Source organism: Ochotona curzoniae, unplaced genomic scaffold, assembly GCF_017591425.1.
Source record: "Ochotona curzoniae isolate NIBS_2020 unplaced genomic scaffold, NIBS_Ocur_1.0 contig_21, whole genome shotgun sequence".
NCBI classification, from domain to species: Eukaryota; Metazoa; Chordata; class Mammalia; order Lagomorpha; family Ochotonidae; genus Ochotona; species Ochotona curzoniae.
Window position 1 is genome coordinate 5,615,444 of NW_024465322.1, and position 20,079 is coordinate 5,635,522.

At 59.1% G+C, this 20,079-nt stretch overlaps 2 protein-coding genes and 1 long non-coding RNA gene across 3 annotated transcripts in view; 1 reads left to right on the forward strand and 2 right to left on the reverse strand.

Moving 5' to 3' along the window:
• On the reverse strand, positions 1-18,721 carry DMTN (dematin actin binding protein). Its single transcript, XM_040971282.1, is given in 17 exon segments — positions 1-1,230; positions 1,345-1,425; positions 1,668-1,733; positions 1,941-1,948; positions 2,058-2,106; positions 2,265-2,329; positions 5,492-5,597; positions 6,443-6,567; positions 6,685-6,837; positions 7,009-7,065; positions 7,275-7,355; positions 7,358-7,373; positions 7,655-7,699; positions 9,415-9,570; positions 9,874-9,948; positions 10,133-10,309; positions 18,644-18,721. Coding segments are annotated over 16 exon segments (1,215 nt in total). The 5' UTR covers positions 10,151-10,309; positions 18,644-18,721; the 3' UTR covers positions 1-1,116.
• The window catches only part of FGF17 (fibroblast growth factor 17), a 17,677-nt gene continuing 8,206 nt past the window's right edge, over positions 10,609-20,079 (reverse strand). Inside the window, exon 5 of the mRNA XM_040971283.1 lies at positions 10,609-10,620. Within this exon, the coding sequence (XP_040827217.1) occupies position 10,620 (1 nt within the window). The 3' untranslated portion in view covers positions 10,609-10,619. The remainder of the gene's footprint in view (positions 10,621-20,079) is intronic.
• Positions 18,368-20,079, forward strand: part of LOC121150407 — a 13,980-nt gene continuing 12,268 nt past the window's right edge. Inside the window, exons 1-2 of the long non-coding RNA XR_005882965.1 lie at positions 18,368-18,517; positions 18,743-18,886. This is a non-coding gene — a long non-coding RNA (uncharacterized LOC121150407). The remainder of the gene's footprint in view (positions 18,518-18,742; positions 18,887-20,079) is intronic.

Here is a 20,079-nt window from a genome sequence, read left to right on the forward strand (position 1 = left end):
TTTAGGGACCCAATGCAACCTTTTAATTCCAAGCAGACAGTCAGTCCCCGTGCCAGCAGTGTCACACACGCAGTGGAGAGGGAACAGCCAGGATCTGGGCACGAACCAAAGCCAGACCTGGGTGAAAATATATATTATATATATATATATAATTATATATACACGTACGATCTGGAGAGAAAGCCGGAGTGTGAGTGGGTAGGGCACAAAAGTGAGGTGCGGAGAGCAGCCGGGGGGTGCCCCAATAAATTACATTCTTTAGAGAGCGCAGTGGAGGAGGAGGGGGCGCCTGGGAGTGGCGGTGGGCCCTGGCGGCCAGGACCCTCAGAAGGGACCCACCCAGCCTGGCATGTTAAACCCCCACCAAGGCAAGCAGCAGGCCAAGGTTCCGCTGGCACCTACTCCCGGGGGCGGGGGGACTCTGGCTGCCAGGAGACGGAGTCGTCCGGGGCAGGCGATGGGAGTGGGTCCTAGCTCACTGTGCTAGCAGCGAGGGGATGCTCTGGGTAGACGGTGTCTCCACTCGGGGAAGCCGGGTCTGCAGCCAGAGGCTTGGAAGCTCGGGGGTTGCAAGTGGAGGACAGGACAGTGCCTGGAATGCCAGTGCATTGCTCTCCACCTGCCCCCAGCTCTGGCAGGCAGGGTCCCGCAGAGCTGAGCTCCGCGCGTGGAAAGGGGAGAGAGAGAGAGAGAGAGAAGTGAGCCCTCCCTGTTGGCCAAAAGTGTCCTACTGGGCCCTGCTCCAGGCAGCTGGCTGGCACACCTGGCCCCCTTCCTTCATCCTCCTGGCCTCCTCTGGGGACCCTCATGTTGGAGTTGGGGGCAGCGACAGAGTACGGAGTTGTACCCTGCTTGTCTGGACCTGGATGGACAGCGAGGAAGGACCGCGGAGAAGGAAAGGTGGCCCCCAGCCTCCCTCAACTCCTCTTGGGAACCAAAGCCACGGCTGCCTAGCACCCGTGGGCCCCCACTTCCCAGTGCTCGCAGCTCCAAGTCAAGAGGAGGCTGATTTGGCTTTCCGCTTCCCCTGTGCCCCCACCCGCCCCGCTCCAGAGCCCTGCAGCAGTAGGGAGGGGTCGGCCACAGAAGGGGAAGCAGGGGCGCCGAGAGGGACGGTCAGAAGAGCGAGGCCTTCTTCTTGAGCTCATTGCGCTTCCACAGGGCCAGCTTGCCGAACTCCTCGGGAGACATGGCGAAGACTCTGGAAAAATCCTCGGCCGATAGGTGCCTCTGCGGGAGCGGAGGGGAAGTGGGTGGCCCTGGCAACACACCCCAGCTCTCTCTTCCCACGACCACCACGTGGTGACAGCCCAGAGCCCACCCACCCGCTTCATCCCTGCATACCTCAAGCCGCATGCGATCCACCCCGGGAGGCAGCTTGGTGCGCCCTCTGTTGGTCACCATCAGCATTTCATAGGGGTAGATCTGGGTGGGGTGGGGGGGAGCAGGGGACCACCTTAGCCGGACACCAAAACCCACCCCTTCCTCCTCACCCTGCAGAGGCCACCGGGGTTCATGCCATGTTGCCATCCCTGTCCCCCACCCCAGCCCTGCCAATCACCGACTCCAGGAGGCCCCCACCGCCGAGTGCATTGGGCTCCGCGGGCATGGCCCCGGCCGCGCCCACCCCCACGCTCTCCAGGCAGCGGGGGTCCCCTGCCCCTCACCTTCTGCTCCAGTACACAGGGCAGGGAGTTCCCCCGGTCCATCCTCCCCCTCTGGCCCTCTCCGTTCTAGGGAGACCAAAGCCGCAGTGAGCCAGAGCGGGCAGGGAGACCTGCCCAGCCTTACCCGGGCTCTTTCTTTCTCCAAGTGTCTTCCCCAGGCAACGTGGTGGCCCCACTACCCCACCTGCCCGCCGCCACCTCCAGCCTCCAGCAGCTGCCTGGCCCTAGCTGTAAGGTGCTCCTTGGCCTTCGGCTCCATCAGACGGTGCTCACCTGCAGGCCTGCGGAGAGAAGGGTCAGGGCTCAGAGGCCTGCGCCCCCTACCCGGGCGCTGCCCTGCCCCTCCCTCTACCCTGCCCACATCCCTTCACCAAGGACGCAGGGGCTCACCTGAGCTTCCAGAATCACTCTCCGAGGGACTGAAGTCTGTGGACTGTAGCTGGCGGAGGACATTGGGGGGCGGATCAGAAGAGGCTGAGGAGGACCCCCCAAGCTGGTCCCCTTGGCTTTAAGGCTCCCCCCAGCACTCAGAAGCCTCCCCCCGCACCCCACCATGCACAATGCTCTCAGAATCTCCGGTCCCGAGGCAGACCTTACCCGGCTGAGGGTGGTCCTGCCGTAAGCAGGCAGAGAGGAGGACTTGGATGTTCCTGGGTGCAAAGCTGCAAGACAGAGCAAGAGACCCTGGGTGGGTCAGCCCCTATCCCCTACCTGGCACCAGCAGGGCTCGGGGGAGACCCTCGAGGACTCCCTTGCCACCTGACACGGGCGGGCGTCACTAACTATAAGTTAACGCGCTGAATTCACGGCTCCTTCCGCGCCCGACTGCGCCACGTGCCACAGCCGTATGCGGCTGTCGGGCAGAAGTCATTCGTGACGACAGCAAAGGGAAACATGATTTTGGTGCGAGAACGTTCTGAAAAGCCATGCCCACAGGGGCCTTCAAACTGCTGCTGCAGAAAATGTGTCTTATGGAGTAACTCTCCCTGGGTTTCAAAACAAGTCTTTGAATCACAATAAACCTATCTTTTTCATCTCATTTTCCACTGATTTATTTTTTAAGATTTTTTTTTTAAATTATTGAAAAGACAGACTTAGAGAGAGGAAAGACAGAAAGATCTTCCATCCACTGGTTCACTCCCCAAGTGGCTGCAACGACCGGGGCTGAGCTGATCCGAAGCCAGGAGCCTGGAGCTTCTTCCAGATCTCTCATGCAGGTGCAGGGTGCCAAGGCTTTGGGCCGTCCTCTGCTGTTTTCCCAGGCCACACGCAGGGAGCTGGATGGCAAGTGGGGCAGCTGGACACACACCAGTGCCCACGTGGGATCCCAGTGCTTGAAAGGGGAGGATCAGCCCACTGAACCACTACATTGCGCCCTCCATGAGTCTTCTGAGGCATACTTCGTACAAATCAATCTAAAATTTTAAAGTGACTGAATTATTCTAATTTTACTAACACTGTTAATCAAATTCTATCCTTTTTTTTTTTTAGAGGTGGGAGAGAGGACAGAACTTTTATCCGTCTGCTGGTTTACTCCCCAGATGGCTTTTAACAGCTTGAGGTTGGGTCAAGCTAAAACCAGGAGAGCCACCATCCAGGCTTCCCACATGCATGCCAGGGGCCCGAGCACTTGGGGCCATCTTGCACTGTGCTCCCAGGTCCCTTAGCAGGAAGCTGGACTGAAAACAGGAAACTTGAACTAGTATTCGAAGATGGGATGCCAGTATGAGAAATGGTAGCTTAACCCACTGTACCAGCATGCTAGGATCTAGTCACAGCACGTTATTTTATTTGAAAGACTTACTTAATTTTTTTTTAAATTCAAAAGTCATATATACAGAGAGGAGGACAGAGAGGAAGATCTTCCATCCGATGATTCACTCCCCAAGTGGCTGCAATGGTCGGAGCTGTGCCTATCCGAAGCCAGGTGCCAGGAGCCGCTTCCGGGTCTACCACAAGCGTGCAGGGTCCCAAGGCTTTGGCCTGTCCTCCACTGCTTTCCCAAGCCACAAGCAGGGAGCTGGATGGGAAGCGGGGCTGCTGGGATTAGAACTGGTGCTCATATGGGATCAAAGAGAGGACTTTAGTTGCTAGGCTACTGCGTTGGGCCCTAGTCACAACATTTTAAAGGCTTGGCTTTGGAATACAGAAGTAGTCATTTCCTCCCCTCACCACGGAGACAGGTGCAAACTCACAGCTGTAACACAGCTGTTGCCTTGAATAGGGTCTCTGCCCTCGGGCCTCCACTGACTGTGGTGCCGTGGAACGCGGCCCCTGGGACTCTGCGCTGGAGCAGGTCTCCCATCCCCTTGGTTTCCAGGGATCATCACCGCTCACTGCCGACTGCTTCAATCAGCACTTTTGCTTCCATATTTAGCCTCTGCAGCCTCAACACGACAAAGAGGTTCTGACCATTCTAATACGTTCTAACACACATGGTGTGCAAGCTCCAGTGGACAGAACGACACGGGTTTCGGGACAGTGAGTGGAGAATGCCCGGCTTATCCGATCGCTGTGTGTGATCGAGGCGTTGCGAACGCGCCACAGGAAGTGGACACACCTGCGCTGCGCCTGACTGCTGCAGGTGCATCAAAGCACAGCCGGCTCTCACACTCCCTGGGACTCCTACAATGCGGCTCTCTGACAGTGTGGCTCTCAGAGTCACTGCGCCTCATCACAAGCCTGCAAAACGCACAGGCTCATCAGCTGGAACAGCACAGGCCTCTGCACACAAACGCAGGAATCCGTGTTAGAATCAACAAAGGCAGAGCCGGGCACGATGGCTCTGTGGCTACAGCCTCACCTTGCAAGCACTGGGATCCCATATGGGCACCAGTCCATATCCTGGCTGCTCCACTTCCCATCCAGCTCCCTGCGTGTGGCCTGGGCAAGCAGCAGAGGATGGCCCAAAAGCCTTGGGACCCCGCACCCTCATGGGAGATTTGGAAGAGGCTCCTGGCTTCGGGTCAGCTCAGCCCTGGCAGTTGTGGCCATTTGGGGAGTGAATCAGCAGGTGGAAGATCTTTCTCTCTGTCTCTCTTCTCTCTCCATGAAGTCTGATCTGCCTTTCCAATAAAAATAAATAAAGCTTAAAAGATTAAAAAAAAAGAATCACCAAAGGCACTGGCCTTTTGGCAGAGTAGTTCAGGTGCCGCCTGCAATGCCTGCATCTCACCGCGGAGGGTCTGGGTTCGAGCCTCCTGCTAATGCCAACACCGTGGGAAGGCAGAAGGTGACAGTTCAAGTCATCAGGTCGCTGCCACCCACTTGGGAGGCCTCGAGTGCGTTCCTGGCTCCTGGCTCCAGCCTACTCTAGCTGCAGCTCTTAAGGGCTTTTGGGAAGGAAAACAGGTAGACAAAATATCTACCATGGCCAGTGCTGTCACAGTGGGTGAAGCCTGGAATGCAGTGCCAACATCCCGTACGGACACCGATTCAGCTGCTCTGCTTCCAGTCTACGTCCCTGCTAACGGCCTGGGAAAGCAGCAGGAGGCTGGCCCAAGTGCTTGGGCCTGTACATCCACATGGGGGACCAGAAGAAGCTCCTGGCTTCTGGTTTCTGTTTGGCACAGCCCAGACCGTTGCAGCCACCTGGGCAGTGAGGCAGCACATGAAGGCTCTCCCTCCTGTTCTCTGAAAGACAATTAAAAAAGAAAAAATTCCAAGCAAGCAGGCTGGCTCTTTTTCAGCTAACACTGTTTTTCCTCAAGGCCTGCTGCTCCATGCCCGGCACTGTCATGGCCAGTGCCATGTGCGCTGAGGACGCCAAGTGCAAGTGTAAGGAGCCCCTCCTCCCACCCGGCCACCTCCACCCCGGCACTTACAGCTGTGGAAGGGCGTCCGGTCCGGCAGAGAGCGAGTCTTCCGCCTGATGGGAAGCGACTTCTCCATCTCTTCTTTCAAGATCATCTTGCCCAGGTTGGAGGTCACCTAGCAGGGAGGGAGGGGGTAGGTGCCAACATTCAGATCCTCATCTCTCATCCCTACCAGGTGCAGAACTGGGGACTGGAGGCCGGCCCCATGGTATAGGAAGCTAAGCCTCTGCCTGCGATGCCAGCATCCCATAGGGAGACCCAGAAGAAACTCCTGGCTTTGGAGCTGCTTAGCTATAGCTGCGGTGGCCACTAGAAAGTTGAGCCAGTGAACAGAAGCTCTCTGTTTTTCAAGTAAAATAAATATTTTTTAAAAATCAGAATTGGAAATGCCGTGGGAATTGCAGAAGAGTGGGAAGGAGGGACTGAACATGGTTCCCTAATGGTCTTTGTTTTTTTAAGATTTATTAATTTTTATCACAAATGCATAGAGGAGAGACAAAGAGAAAGATCTTTAGTCTGCTGGTTCACTCCCCAAATGGCCACAATGGCCAGAACTGAGCCAATCTGAAGCCAGGAGCTTCTTCAGGGTCTCCAATGCAAGTGCAATTCCCAAGGCTGTGGGCCGTCCCTGACTGCTTTCCCAGGCCACCAGCAGGGAGCTGGATGGGAAGTAGAGCAGCTGGGACATGAACCGGTGCTCATTTGGGATGCTGGTGCTTGCATGGTAAGCATGTAGCCAACTGAGTCACTATGTTGGGTCCCCCAGTCCGGGTCATTCAGCTCTTTTGAGTCCAAGATGAAGCAGTGGTGGGTCTGGCTGCTCCGTGGGGCTCTGTCTCCAGCCCTTGACCCCGGCAGCGGCCCACGCTCTCATCCTCCCACTCTGTCTTTCGCCATGCCCCCCGTGGCTAGCTAAGGACCCGGAACGGCCCAGGCTGCAGTGGGAGCGCAAGACGGTACCTTACTAAGTTCTTCCTTCTGCCGCTCCCTGAGAGCCTTCATCTCATCTCCGGAGTCATCCTCCTCCTCTTCCTCCTCTTCTTCCGCCCCTCTCCGGGATGCCTTCCGCTTCCTCCATTCCGTCTCTAGGAGACACGCAGGCGGTGTTGGGAGTAGATGCTGAGGTTGGGGGCAGTAGCGGAGGGATGGCGGGGGGAGCCTCCCCAGCTGCCTCTCCGCTGTCGCCCAGTTTCTCCTCCTACCCACGACGGCCAGCGATGGGGGGCATGGCCAGTAGTCCGTCTCGATCTTGGCTGGCTGGTTGGGGTCGGGGGGCTGGGCAGCAGGGAACCTGGATGACTCGATGATGAGGTCCTCAATGAGATGCTTGCTCTGAGGGCTGCCTCCCAGGGACTCTGCCAAGGTCAAGGGCGGGGTCAGCAGATGGGCACCACAGCCCCAGGTCTCACCTCCACCCGCCGAACCAAGAGGAGGTGCCATGCCACAGTCACTCACTCCCCTGCACCCCGCTTCCCGTGGCTGGCAACATGTGGTGGGAAGTAGATGTGCTACTGGGGGGGCCTCACCTCTCTGCTTGTAGATGGGCGGTTTCTTATAGATGTTGAAGTCTGGGGGGGTGGTCTCTGTGGGAGGAGGCAGATGCCAGAAGCCCAAAAGGAAATGGGAGGTCCTGAAACTGGGGGACCTCCCACCCATTCTACTGGCGGCCAGGAGCCCTGGCTGGGGTCCTGGCTCCAGCAAAGCTCACAGCCCAGCCATGAGGGGTTCCAGAATGACAAAGGCAGTCTGCTGGGTCGGGGGGAGGGGGTGGGAGAAGGACAGCTTCACTTACCAGGGTGGTGGAAGTGGGGCAGGCTGGTGCGTGGCGTCCCGGTGGCTCTCGGCGTTGCTGCGTGTGAGAGGATCCCAGAGGCCGGCTCTCGGCCCACACCTGCAGGGAACAGGTGCGACTGCTCCTTGCTGGCACCTCTCCCTACCCTGCCCAGGCAGCCATGCCTCCCACGCCCCACCCAGGGGTTCCGGCTGCTGACAGGCCTCTGGGTTGCACAGGCAGAGAGACACAGAGCTGGCCTGGGGGCCCAGTGCGGCCCTCTGACTCTAGTGACCCCCTGGCCTTTGCACAGCATAGCTTGAACATGTGGCAGAGGTGTGGAGTGGCGGGGGGCATGGGCACAGAGCTGGGCCAGTTGCAGGTGCATGGGGTAGACTCACCTCTGGGGAGGGCGGCGGCGACGTGGACTTGGGCGACAGTGAGCGCTGTGGAGGGAGATGTGAGGGCTGATCAGAGCCACAGCGGTGCGGGGGTGCGGGGGAGGGATTCTATCATTCCTGCAGCCACCAAAGAACCCTTCCACCCCAGCCCAGCCTCTCCTCGCCAGGAGCACCCCCTGCCCCCATCACCCTGTCTCTCGGACCCTTGCTGGCTCCCAGGCTGACCCCCGCCCCCCCCCGCTTCCCAGTCCATCTTGGGTGAAGTCCCAGATCTTGCCAGAAGCAAGAGGAAGCACATGGGCCTAGGAGAAGGTGCCTGGCAGCCCAAAGCCAAGGGAAGCCTCATGGGTGTGTGTGTGTAGTGTGGGGGCAGCCCTAACCTCAGGGCCTAGGAGACAAAGAAACCGGCCTGTGACTGGGGGGGGGGGGGGACCCTGTCCCTCAGTGCAGGTGACAAGCACCTGCTAGGTGTTGATCTCATGCCCCGGACTGTCCTCCAGGGTGGAGGGGACACGGAGCCCACCACATCACACAGCTTAGGAGGTCTGGCTCTTCCTGCCCGTTGCATTCCCCTTCCAGGTGCTATGGCCATGTCTCGCTGAGAGCCACCTCAGCTCTCCACGTGCCAGACCCACTGACCATCCTCCATGTACAGTGCGTTGGTTGACTGGTGGGTTCTTGCATTGCTGGGGCTCCAAGAAAGCCAACTCAGAAGGGCAGGCATGTGGCCAGCACCATGGCCTATCAGGCTAAGCCGTCTCCTATAATACCAGCATCCCATACGAGTGCTGGTGGGTGTCCCAACTGTCCCACATCCAATCCAGTCCCCTGCTGATGGTCTGGGAAAGCAGCAGAGGATGGCTTACGCCCTTGGACTCCGGTACCCATATGGGAGACCCAGAAAATCCCCAGACTACTGGCTTTAGATCTACCCACCTATGGCCACTGCAGCCATTTCAGGAGTGAGCCAGCAGATGGAAGATAACTTACTAGCTCTGCCTTTCTAATAAATAAAGATATTTTTCAAAAAGGGTAGGCATTTGGGACTGGCACAGTGGCAGCTAATTCTCTGGGCCCATTTTACAGATGCAGAAATAGAGGCACAGAAAGGTCAAGTGGCTCCCTCCCCCCCCAAGATTATACACTGAGCCGCTGGCATGGTTAGGAGGCAAACACAGTCACTTGGGGCTCTGAAAGTCACACCCTCCTGGCACTGTGGCATAGCAAGCTAAGCCACCTTCTGCAATGCTGGCATCCCATATGGGTGCAATCCAACTGCCCCACTTCCAATCCAGCTCTGCTAGTGGACTGGGAAAGCAGCAGAGGATGGTCCAGGTTCTTGGGACCCTGCATCCATGTGGGAGATAAGGATGGGTTCCTGGCTCCACCCATTGAAGCCATGTGGGGGAGCTACCCAAGGGATGGAAGATCTGTCTTGTCTTTCTAACTCTGCCTTTCAAATAAATAAATAAGTAAATAAATTTATTTTTGAAAAGGGTAGGCATGTGGTGCAATGGTTAAGCCATCGCTGGAGACACCTGCATTCCACATCAGAAGGCCTGGGTTCGAGTCCTGCCTCTGCTTCCAGTGCTAGGGCTCAAAGTTAGTGTGCACTGTGGGAGGGGGCAGGCGAGGTGGTCCTGGGCTCCTGGCTGTGGCTAGCAGGGTCGGAGGGGGGCAGGGGGTGTAGGGGAGACGCACTGAGCCAACAGATAAACAAGAGGAAGGGCCCATGGGGATTCCACCCACTCCCCGCGCACCTCGCGGCTCCTGGGCAGTTCCACGTGTTCCAGGAGGGAGTAGGTGAAATGCGGCTCGTAGATCATGAGGTCAGGCCGCTCGATGTCCAGGATGGCCTTGTCCTTGGGGATGGCCGCCAGGTCCTTGTAGCCCAGCACCTGATTGTCCATCTTGGTCTGGTGCGGGGAGGGGTGGAAGACAGCACAAGTGGAATAAACAGCCAGGATCCATCTGAGGTCCAGGCTGGCCTGGCTTGGGCAACCCAGGCTTCCAGACAGTAAGACCTTCTAAGCGGTCACTCCTCTGGCCTAAGCCCTTTGGGTGTCCAAGGAGACAGAAAGAGCCTAGCAGAAGCGAATTGTGCAGAGGGGACCTTCTCTACATCTGGGGCGTCTCTTCTAGCTGGCACCGGCAGGTGTCCTGCCCCTCCCCCTCACTCCCACCTGCAGCTGCTGCTGGTCTCGCCAGGGGTTACTCACCACGATGGTGGAGGGAGAGCCGGGCACACTGGAGTCGCGGGAGGAGCTCACGCTCCCGGGGGAGGTAAGTGGTTGCTGGGGAGAGCGAGAAGGCGGGCGCGTGGGCATGTGGGTGTTTGTGTGCGTGTGGGTGCGGGGTCTACCCTAGGCTAGGTGGCGCCCTCGACTCCTGCGCCAACCTCCCCACCCTTCCCCCAGACGTCGCCCGCTTTCTTGGGGGCCGGTGCAGTGCCCTGCAATCCTCCAGCCCCCTACGCACCTTCTGTAGCCGTTCCATGCAGCAGGTGCGCGCTCACCAGGCGGGGTTACTGATGGCGCTCCCTGCGCGCGGTCCCCGGGAGAGAATGAGGCGAGGCGTCAAGCACCACGGTGCACCACGGGAGTCCCAGCTGGACGTAGCGTCCTCATCCCTTGGCGAATGTGGTCCAGGCCGGGTCTGGAGGGAAAAGGGAAGTCGGGGTTCTAGAAGGGGAGGGTGGGGGTGGGGTCCCGGAGCTCCCCAGGCAGCCCCCAAGTGAGTGTGCAGGCGTGCCGCAGGCAAGGCAACAAGCCATTGTCCGGCGGCAAGGGAAATGACGGCAGGGGTCGGTCACTTCCCATTGACGCTGCTATTGCGGGCCCTGCCCCTGCGAGGCCACACCTGCGCTGCCCCCGCCCTGCCCAGGCCAGCAAACCCAGCACACACCGAGTCAGACCTGGACGAGGGAGGAAGCAAGCCTGGGGCAGCTCACACACGGCCTCCCTGTCCTGCCATCACGCCCTTGGCACAGCCTGGCTCCCACCAAGCTCTTGCCGGGTCCTCCTAGACAGGCCGCCCCGGAGCTGCTGTGCCTGCAGTCCCTTAGGCAGGCATTAAATAAATACATCTCAAAGGATGCCCGCACCCCACGCATATCAGAATGCCTGGACTCCAGAACCTGTTCCAGCTCCTGATTCGTTGCTTGCTATAGGAGACCTGGGAAGGCACTTGCCAACCTGAACGGAGATCTCAGCTCCCTGGGCCTTAATTTGATGTTTGGGAAATGAACCAGCAAGACAGGAAATCTGTTTCTCAAATGGTAACATTAAAAAAGGAAAAAAATAAGTATATTAAGGGCTGGACCAGCACTGTGGCACAGTAGGTTGAGCAGCCACCTGCTAACGCACCTGGGAAGGCAATAGGGAGCCAGGTGGGGTTCCTGGCTCCTGGCTTTCGATGGTCTTGTCCGGCTGTTGTGACAAGTGAAATCAGTGAATAAAAGATCTCCTTGGGATCGAGGCGGTGGCATAGCACGTTGATCCTCAGCCTGTGGCACTGGCATCCCATATGGGCAACCAGTTGATGGAGGAGGCCCCAGGGGTAGAGGGGAGCGCATGCCAGCACCTTTGCCCCTAGCATCACTCTGTGTCTACTGCTGCACTGCGGTGGGGGCGGGGGCGGGAGGACGGGGGGGCGGCAGCGAGACCGGAGGGTCATCTGGTTTCTCCAGGATTTTTGGAATCCGAGCCCCTCAGCGAGACCGTGGCCATCAGAGTCCCACGGGGAGTCTGGTGCCGTGGCAGACTCCACTTGTTTTGCAAGTCACCACTCCTTGTGCTGTGCTGCTCAAAAGGTGTCCGGGTGTGGGCCGAGTGGCTCGCTCTCTCCCATCCCTGTCTTTACTTTGCTGCTGTCAAACCTGCTTACTCCCTGCGACCTACGTCCCTCCTGCCGCCTCAGTCACCTACTGCGTTATCCGTCCAAGAGAAGCTTTTGGAACAGCCTCCGACAGCATAGGCCAACTGGGGGCAGCACCCATGCCAGACCAAGCCACACACTGCCATGTGCTGATAAGATAGGACAGACGGCTGCAGGGGCCACGGAGACAGGGGAGGCGGCACAGGTGGGATTTGGGGGCGACATCTGAGGCATACCCCAGTTGCAGTCATAGTCTATGGAAAAAGAGCGTCTTTTTGCTTAAAGGTTTACCTGAAAGGCAAAGTTCCAGCAAAAACAACAACAACAAAAAGGAGCGAGGGAGGAGAGGAGACGAGACAAAGATCTCCCTCCAACTGGCTCACTCCCCAAAGGGCCACAACAGCAGGGAGGCGAAGCCAGGCTGAAGCCGGGAGCTCCATGGGGGTCTCCTGCATGGGTGCTGGGGCCCAGGCACTTGGGCCATCTTCCACTGCCGTCACAGGCTCATGAGCAGACAGCTGGACGGGAAGTGGAGCAGCTGGGACTTGAACTGGCACCCACAGAGGATACAGGTTTCATGTGTTTTGCCTCCAAAAAGGGCTTCTCAATGGATAAAGCGGTGGGCATGGGGAGGGTGGGGAAGAGGGCACACTTGGTATATGTGCTGCCGAAGCGAGCACAACATGGGGACACTTGGGATGTGTCTGGGGAATGGCAGATAAGGCTGAGTCGTGGCGTAGGGGGGTGGGTGGAGGCAGACATGCGTTTGGAGTGGGATGAGGGGGCCCAGCCGAGGGCAAGGTGGGGTTCTGTGGGCAATGGAGGCCATTGAAGATTAAGAATTCTTCGGAATCCATTGCTCAGATGTAGCTGCCGCTTGAGACCAATCAGTTAGGCAGAGGGTGCAAGGTGCTCAGGCTGGGGGGCAATGGGGGCGGGAACAGAAAGCGGGCACATGGAAGAGACCCCAGAGACAGCAGGTGCCAAGCCTGAGGTGGGGCAGGTGGCAGTGTGTGTGGCCATAGCACAAGTCAGGTTGGAACTCACCTTAGGAGACAGGTGAATAGAATGAACAGGAGGCTGGAGGAGGGGTGAGGCTGAAAACAGAGATGGGGTGTCCCTTTTCCTGGAGGTAGGAGACTGCCAAGGGAGGAGGAAGGGACTGGATCCCTTTAGAAACAAAGTGCAGGGTCCAGTGTGGTAGCCTAGTGGTTGAAGTCCTCACCTTGCCTTCACTGGGATCCCATATGGGTGCCAGTTCTAATCCCAGCAGCCCGACTTCCCATCTAGCTCCCTGCCTGTGGCCTGGGCAAGAAGTGGGGGATGGCCCAAAGGCTTGGGACCCTGCACCTGCGTGGGAGACACAGAAGTTCCTGGCTCCTGGCTTCGGATCAGCTCAGCTCTAGCCATTGCGGCTGCTTGGGGATTGAATCAGCAGACAGAAGATCTTTCTGACTCTTTCTCTGTATATCTGCCTTTCCAATAAAAACACATAAATCTATAAAGAAAGGAAGAAAAAGTGCCCAAGTGTCTGCTGAGCTTGGTGCTGATGTCACCCCCTCTCGGAGTAGGACAATGGCCTGAGTAATGGCTGCCAGATCAGGGCGTTGGGGTGGGGAGTTCAGAGCGAAACTCATCATAGGTATATGGGGTCATCCAGGAGGACCCATGGCAGGCACGTGGCTGAGCAGTTACGACACAGCTGGGACACCTGCAAATTGATACAGATTGCCTGAGTTCAAGTCCCGGCTCTGCTTCTGATCCACCTTCCTGCCAAAATGCAAGTGGCCCGGGAAGCAACAGGTGCTGGCTCCAGTATTTCGTGTTTACTGCCTCTCAGAGAGGGAGGCCCTGGATGAAGTTCTGGGTCCCTGGGCTTTGACTGAGCTCAGCCCTGGCTGTTCTATTTGAACAGTGAACCAGCAAGTAAAAGATATTTCGTCTCTTCTGGGCTTTCAAGTAAATAAATAAAATAACCATTATTTGGCAAAAGACCCACACTCACGTGTGTGTACAAACGCTAGGCTTCTGCACAGCCACCTGGAATGGGATTTAAAATCATGTCTGAGCAGCAGCTACTATCCCCAACGAGACTTGGAAAAAATAACCAGGCTTGGACAAATTATTAAGCTCCCATCTGCTCCACTTCTGATCTAACTCCCTGCTAATGGCCTGGGAAAGCAGCAGAGGGTGGCCCAAGCCCTTGTGACCTTGCATCCACATGGGAAACCCAGAAGCAGCTCCGAGCTTCTCTGTCCTGTCCCCAAGCTCCTTTTATGCACCTGTTCATGTGCACACCAAGCTCTTGTGGCCTGTCAGCATCAGCTCCGTGCAGGGAGCCTGGCTCAGGCCTCCATCTCCCTGCCTGTACACTGCTTTGTCTCTCTTTCCCCCAGCATCTCCAGGAACGTCTTCATTTCTCCCTGGTCTCATGGCCTGTCTATAGTCACAGCAGGGGTGGGTGTCTAGCTGAGCTATGGAGCTTGGCAAAGCCCCCAATCCCAAATTGGAGCTCGAGGATTCCAATTTCCTAAAAATGTGCACCTGGAGGCAGGCAGCACATGACGGCTCAAGCGCCTGGGCCCGTGCCACCCACATGGGAGACCCAGATGGAATTCCTGGCTCCCTGCTTCATTCAGCCTGGCCGAGCCCCAGCTACCAGACTTGGGTGGGGGGCATTTGGGGGAAGTGAAGCAGTAGATAGAAGATCTCTCATCCTGTGTGGCTTTCTCTATGCCTCTCAAACAAAAGTTTTAAATATTCAGCGCACACAAAGTGTGTTTCCGACCCTTGCGAGGTCATGTAGGACTAGCCTTACAGAATCAAGTTCTTACTGCTAGAATTTCAGGCTATTGGAGTAGAAGAGTGAATGTATGTGTGTGGTCAGAGACAGAGAGAAGGAGAGAGAGGTGGGGAAGATTCTTCTTTTAAATCACACTATGCCAGAAAGCTGTCTACACCCACAGACGGCCCCGCCCCCACAGCACTGTTGCTGCACCTGTTCCGGGTCTGCCCCTCTCATCCACGCACACTCCAACCGTGCCGTGAGCTCCCAAGGCCCTAAATGACCTCTGTGGACACAGACCCAAAGGGCAGGCTGCAGCAGGAAGGGCGGAAAGGACAGAAGGAAAACAAAAACGCCATGGGGGGCGGAAGGCAAGCCCAGGTGGCGGAAGACACTCCTGGCTCCAGGCAGACACGGGGCACAGCTTCCCTCCCCCCCCATCTCAGTCCCACCCCAACCCCCTGCCTTATCTGAGCCACCAGCCCAGCCCCACCTCACACCACCCACCCTTGCATCTCCAAGGCAACTGCAGCCTGCAGGGATGGTGCGATAAGACCCGCCCACAGGGACCTTCCGCCTGGTGCCCATCCACACCCATCACCACACGGCCCTGGACCCAGGTAAAGATTCCTCCTGACTTTGCCTTCCTGCACAGGGCAGCCTGGCAGCCTTGGGCAGTGCCTGTCATGATAGGGACAATCTCACATGTTCTGTCAGCCTTCCTGCTTTAGAGACGAAGACAAGATCCGTGGCGAGATTAACTTGCCAAAGGCCCCACAAGGCAGCAGTTCCTCCCAGATCTGTCCACCGGTCCCCAGGCTACTTCAGCCTGAACCAGGGGCCCGGGTGACCCTGAGGGCTAATCCTGCCAGAGGGAGGCATCCTGGCCCTATGTCACCAGATCTCACCTCTAGTGGGGGCTGGGGAGCTGGCAAGGTGGCAGGCTGTAAGCGGGTCTGAGCTCAGGGCGCACTCTGCCCAGTGTTCCCTCCCCCTCGTTCACAAGCCTGGCCACCTCCTCCCCTGTCTTTCTCTAGATTCTTCCTGCTTTCCCTTCTCCTTTCCTCTCTCTTTCTCAGTCTCCCTCCCACCCAGCCACACCCCCGCAGTTACTGTAGCAACAACTCAAAGCCAGAAATAAAGGCAGGATCCAAGCTAGGTCACCAGTTCCCAAAAACAGCATCCTAGGGTGGAGAGGAGTGAGGTGGGTGGGGCTGGGGCAGGGCAGGGCTGTGTGTGTGTGGGGGGTGGGTGGGGCTGGACCAATGGGGTCACCCCTTTGCCAAGCCAGGTTGCTCCCCCTCCTCTTCCCTGCCTTCCCTAACTCCTCTCCTGGTTTTCCACCCCTGTTCTGTGAGCTAGGGCCAGGCCTCCTGCTCAGGACCCAGCAGGGATCAGCCAGCCCAGGGCCCACCTGCTCCAAGTCTGTATTTACAGCTGGTTGTGTGGCCCGTGTTGATGGAAGGGACTTGCATCTTCCACTCAGCAGCTCCGAGAGGAACTGAACAGACAGCTACCCACCCACCCAGAGGTGGGGCTGCTGACCCAGGCGCTTGCCGGCAGCTGCTGTCGACAGAACAAGACTCCCAGGTGTGCGCAGCCCTCATACACACAGCTGCACACGGGACACCCCACAGCCTGTCCTGTGGCCACATCACACCCCCACTCTCCCAGCGAGGCCCCCCACACCATGACATGCTCTGCTGCTGTAGAAACGCCCACTGGCACCCACCCACGTACCAAGCGCTCCTCCTTGGGACCCAGAGCAGGTGCCAGCACTTGCCCCCACGTGGGACACGTGGCCACACACACGCACACAGGCCTCACCTGTCCTGGCACCCCTGCCCTCTCATTTCACAGCTCCGCAGCCTGCCTCCTAGTGCAGCTCCCCTGATTCTCATAACCTGGTAACCAGGCTGGGGGTGGGGGAGCACAGGAAGGGCACAGCCAGGGTCAGGGAGCCCCAGACACCCCCTTCCGGGCACCATGTGGGCCTACTTTGCCCCAGCCATGGCAGCACATCAACAGAGCCCAAAACAGGGCCCCCCCTCCCTCCGCCGCGGCCTCCAGTGTCCGGCAGCCTGATGGGAGGGAGGGAGACAGTGGCTTCCTCCACCCTTTATTCTCAGGGCCCAGCATTGGGATGCCCAGGTCAGGGCAGCTTGGCAGGCAGCTTGGCAGGCAGCAGGCATCTGCATGGATCCCATGACCCCAGCAGCCCCTCCCCAAACCACAGCGCAGTTTGATAAAAATCAACCCCGGGCAGGTAGGACAGTCCCAAGTGCCTGTGCAGAGGGGGAACCTGGCGCTGACGGCCCCCATCCTCCTACTCCCCGTCCTCTGGCCACCTACCTCTTCCCCACGCAGGAGGCCCAGATACCCCGAGCCCCCCCAGGGGGTGGTGCGGGGCAGGGGGAGGACCCAGCCCCCACCCCCGGTGCTCAGGAGTCTAGGTGCAACCAGCCGCGTCTCTTCCAAGAACCCAGCTGAGCGTTCCCCCAACGGAGCACAAATAACAGGAAGCGCGCAGGCTTGGGTGGGTAAGGGTGGGAGCGGGCGTAGGAGCGGAGCTGGTCTGATCTCCAAGGGCTCTCAGCCTGCTGCTCCTCTCCACAAGCCAGGGCCGTGGGGAGGCGGTGTGGTGCGCGCGCACGGGCGCGGCCAGGCGTCCCCGCGCTCTGCCTACACTTCTCCCCAGCTCCGGCAGCGAAGCGCGTGCAGCCAGCGGTGGTGGCAGCGGCTGGGAGCCGGAGGGCCGGGGTGGGGTGGGGTGGGGTGGGGTGGGGGAGGGCGTGGGTTGGGATGCGCGAGCTCTTTTCCACCCCAGCGGCTCAGTTTCAGACAAGAGGAGCATTAACCCGGCGTCATGACGAAGCACAATCTGCCGGCCATCCTCTCCCTGCACGCACACAAACAGCAGGAAGAGGGCGCGTGGCGGCGGTGGGAGCCCCATGGATAGCTAAGGGGAGCCGGGCGGGTATGGGCTTCTCCCGGACCCCATCATCTTTATCAACAGCAACAGGGCCCCCTGGGAGAGGGCGGGCCCTGCCCCATTGGAGGGTAGGAGCAAGTAGGTACAGGTGCCAGCTTGGTCACCCCAGGCGTAGCCTTGGCGGGAGCTTGGAGACTGGAACAGCACTTGGGTAACCTGAATCCCCTGGGAACCGCGATAGGGCACGGCGGAAGCCATGAGAAGCATCCCGCTTTCCCTCACAGGGCAGTTTCATGAAAAAAAGGAGCAGTACTGACCGTCCACCACCCACCCCCGCCATTCCGGGAGGGGGCTAGGGCGCAAGGAGCGCACTAGGGAACGTGACTTGCCGCTTTGGGGGCAGAACCTCCGTCAGCCCAGGCTCGTCAGTCACTCAGTGCCTTTGGGGTGTGCCCTAAGCAGGGGAGGGTAGCAGGGGCCAGACCCCCATGACCCAGCTCTGCCTGGCTGCAGACTTGCCTACCTAGGCAGCCTGGCCGTCGCCCTAGCAACCACTGCCGGTAGCCGGTCAGCTGATGCCATCAGTTGTGGCTGGGGGAATCTGGGGAGGGGGCTCTGGGGCGTATAAATGGAAAATTACCAGTGTAGGAGTGGGTGGGGTGTTGGGGGTGGGGACAGGTGCGTGTCCTCAGGGTCTCTTTCTGGAAGAAGAGGAGTGCCGTGCACGAGGGGCAGGCAGCAGCCTTGCCACCTCCAGGGTGGGCTCCTGAACGCACGCAGGAGCGGCGAAGCCGAGCGCCGCCGGAGTGCAAAGCAGGCTGCGCCCGCCAAGGCAGCGTCAGAATCCCCAGAATCACCTCGCAGGGAAAGGCTGGTGCGAGGGGGGAAGGGGAGGGGTGCTCGCTGTGTCAGCGCTGCCAGCTCTGCCCAGTCTCGTTCCTGCCTTTTATCTCCTCCAGCCCCACCCTACTAACCTGGCATCGGGGTCTGCCAGAGGCCAGAGGCCCCTATTACATACAGTCCCCCAGCTATCCATTTCCCAGTCCGCCGCCACCGCCACAGTGGCTAGGTGTTGGGGGAAGGACAAGGGCAAGCACCAAGGACTTGTGTATCCCACCCCTGCCTGTATGGTCCCTGATTTCCCGACCACCAGCTGCTGGCTTGTCTAACCCTCCCCCACCAGACCCCACCCCAAGAGATATGGCTTCCGGTGCAAGGGCCCCCAGAGGCTGGCTGGAATGAGCCTGCCGCTGGGAAAGACTGGAACGAGGTGGGTCCTAAACCCTGGGCGGGGAGGACAGAGCGAAGATGGGGGTGGGGGAGTGGGGCAGTGAGGGGGAGGGGCCCACGGGAGAGGGCAGAGCGGAGTGGGGAGAGGGGGCGATTCACGCGGTACCTTCAGGGGCCCGGGGCCTGCGGCAGGAGCGCAGCAGCCTCCCTGGCGACAAACACCTCCATCACCGGCTGTATCTCCTCCCCGCCTCCCGTTGCTAAGACAACCCACCAGCAGCCCGGCCGGGGCTCCGGCAGGGGCGGGGAAGAGGAAACGTGGCTCCCACTGCCTGCTCCCCAGTGATGGAAGAAGACTGCCTGATGGGAGCTTCTTGGGCTGAGCAAGGTTTCCGGAAGCCCGGGCAAGGTGAATCTCCCCTCCCTTGTTCCCTCTGGGGTTCCTTAGGGTGAGGAGAACCCTAACTCAGGGACACTCGGCTCTGGGAAGATTAGTCCCCTGCATGGGTGGCAGGCAAGGGAGCGCTAAAGACCACCCCTGGATGGGAAGTTACCCCGTCTCCATTCCTCCCAGCCCCCACCCAAATCCTTAGTCTCCTGGACCTGGAGAAAAGCCAGATCCTGGGCTAGCTCCCTGCTAGCTGCTGAACCCCAAGTTGAGTCCCTCCCGGGAACTCATGCTGGTCACCCACTATGGGCAGCCGTCTGTGGCCTGTCCAGCCAGTGGGGACCTGAACCCCAGGGACATTGCAGAGTTAGGGCTCCCTCTGTCGACCCAAGGAGTGCCAGTTGCCAAGGTCACTCTAGTGCAAGGGATCCTGGGGCACCGGTTTCATGCACATTCCTCAGCGCAGCCAAGAGGCTGCAACAGGGCCATTATATCCTCCTTCCCCTGGCCTGCCCATTTGTGCCCTGCACCCAGGGCACCGCACAAGCCTTTGGTGCCCCTAGCTGAACTGAAGGGCGCCCTGTTCCCAAGTCAGGCTGGGATGACCACAGGCCAGCTTCCCCAGCCCTACACTACACTACCGCACTACACACATACACACACCTGCCCACCTGCCCGCTGGCTTACCTTCTGAAGCCCTGAGTGCTTGTGTCCACGGCAGGCAGGCAGGCAGGCAGGCAGGCAGGGGTCTCAGGTTCCCATCCCCAGCCAAGGTCACTGGGCGCCAGCGTCCTGAGCAGGCCCTGATCTTCCCCCCAGGACACACATCACAAGCTTCTCTTGTCCACCTCTCTCTCGGTCTCACTCCAGTGCCCCCTGGACCCGCCCTGTGCACTGACCTACCAGAGCCTGGGAGCGCCAGGGGTGCCCCTCCACTGTCTAAATATTAACTCCTGTGCAGAGGCTGGCAGGCCCAGGGCATGGGGAGGCGGGCACAGCTGCAGTGGAAGGCAGGGGAGAAGCAGGGAGGGGGCCGCACCTTCTCCCTGCCAGCCTCCAAACCCTTGCTTCCTTGAGTTCCAAGACCACGTGCTTCCTAAGTGTCCCAGTCATTCTCTACCCAGGCCAGTTGCCCCTTCAGCATCTTCCCACCCCCTAGGGATCATGCAATACCCCAAGCCTTGTGCCCTGACCACCCTTCTCAGTGCCCACTC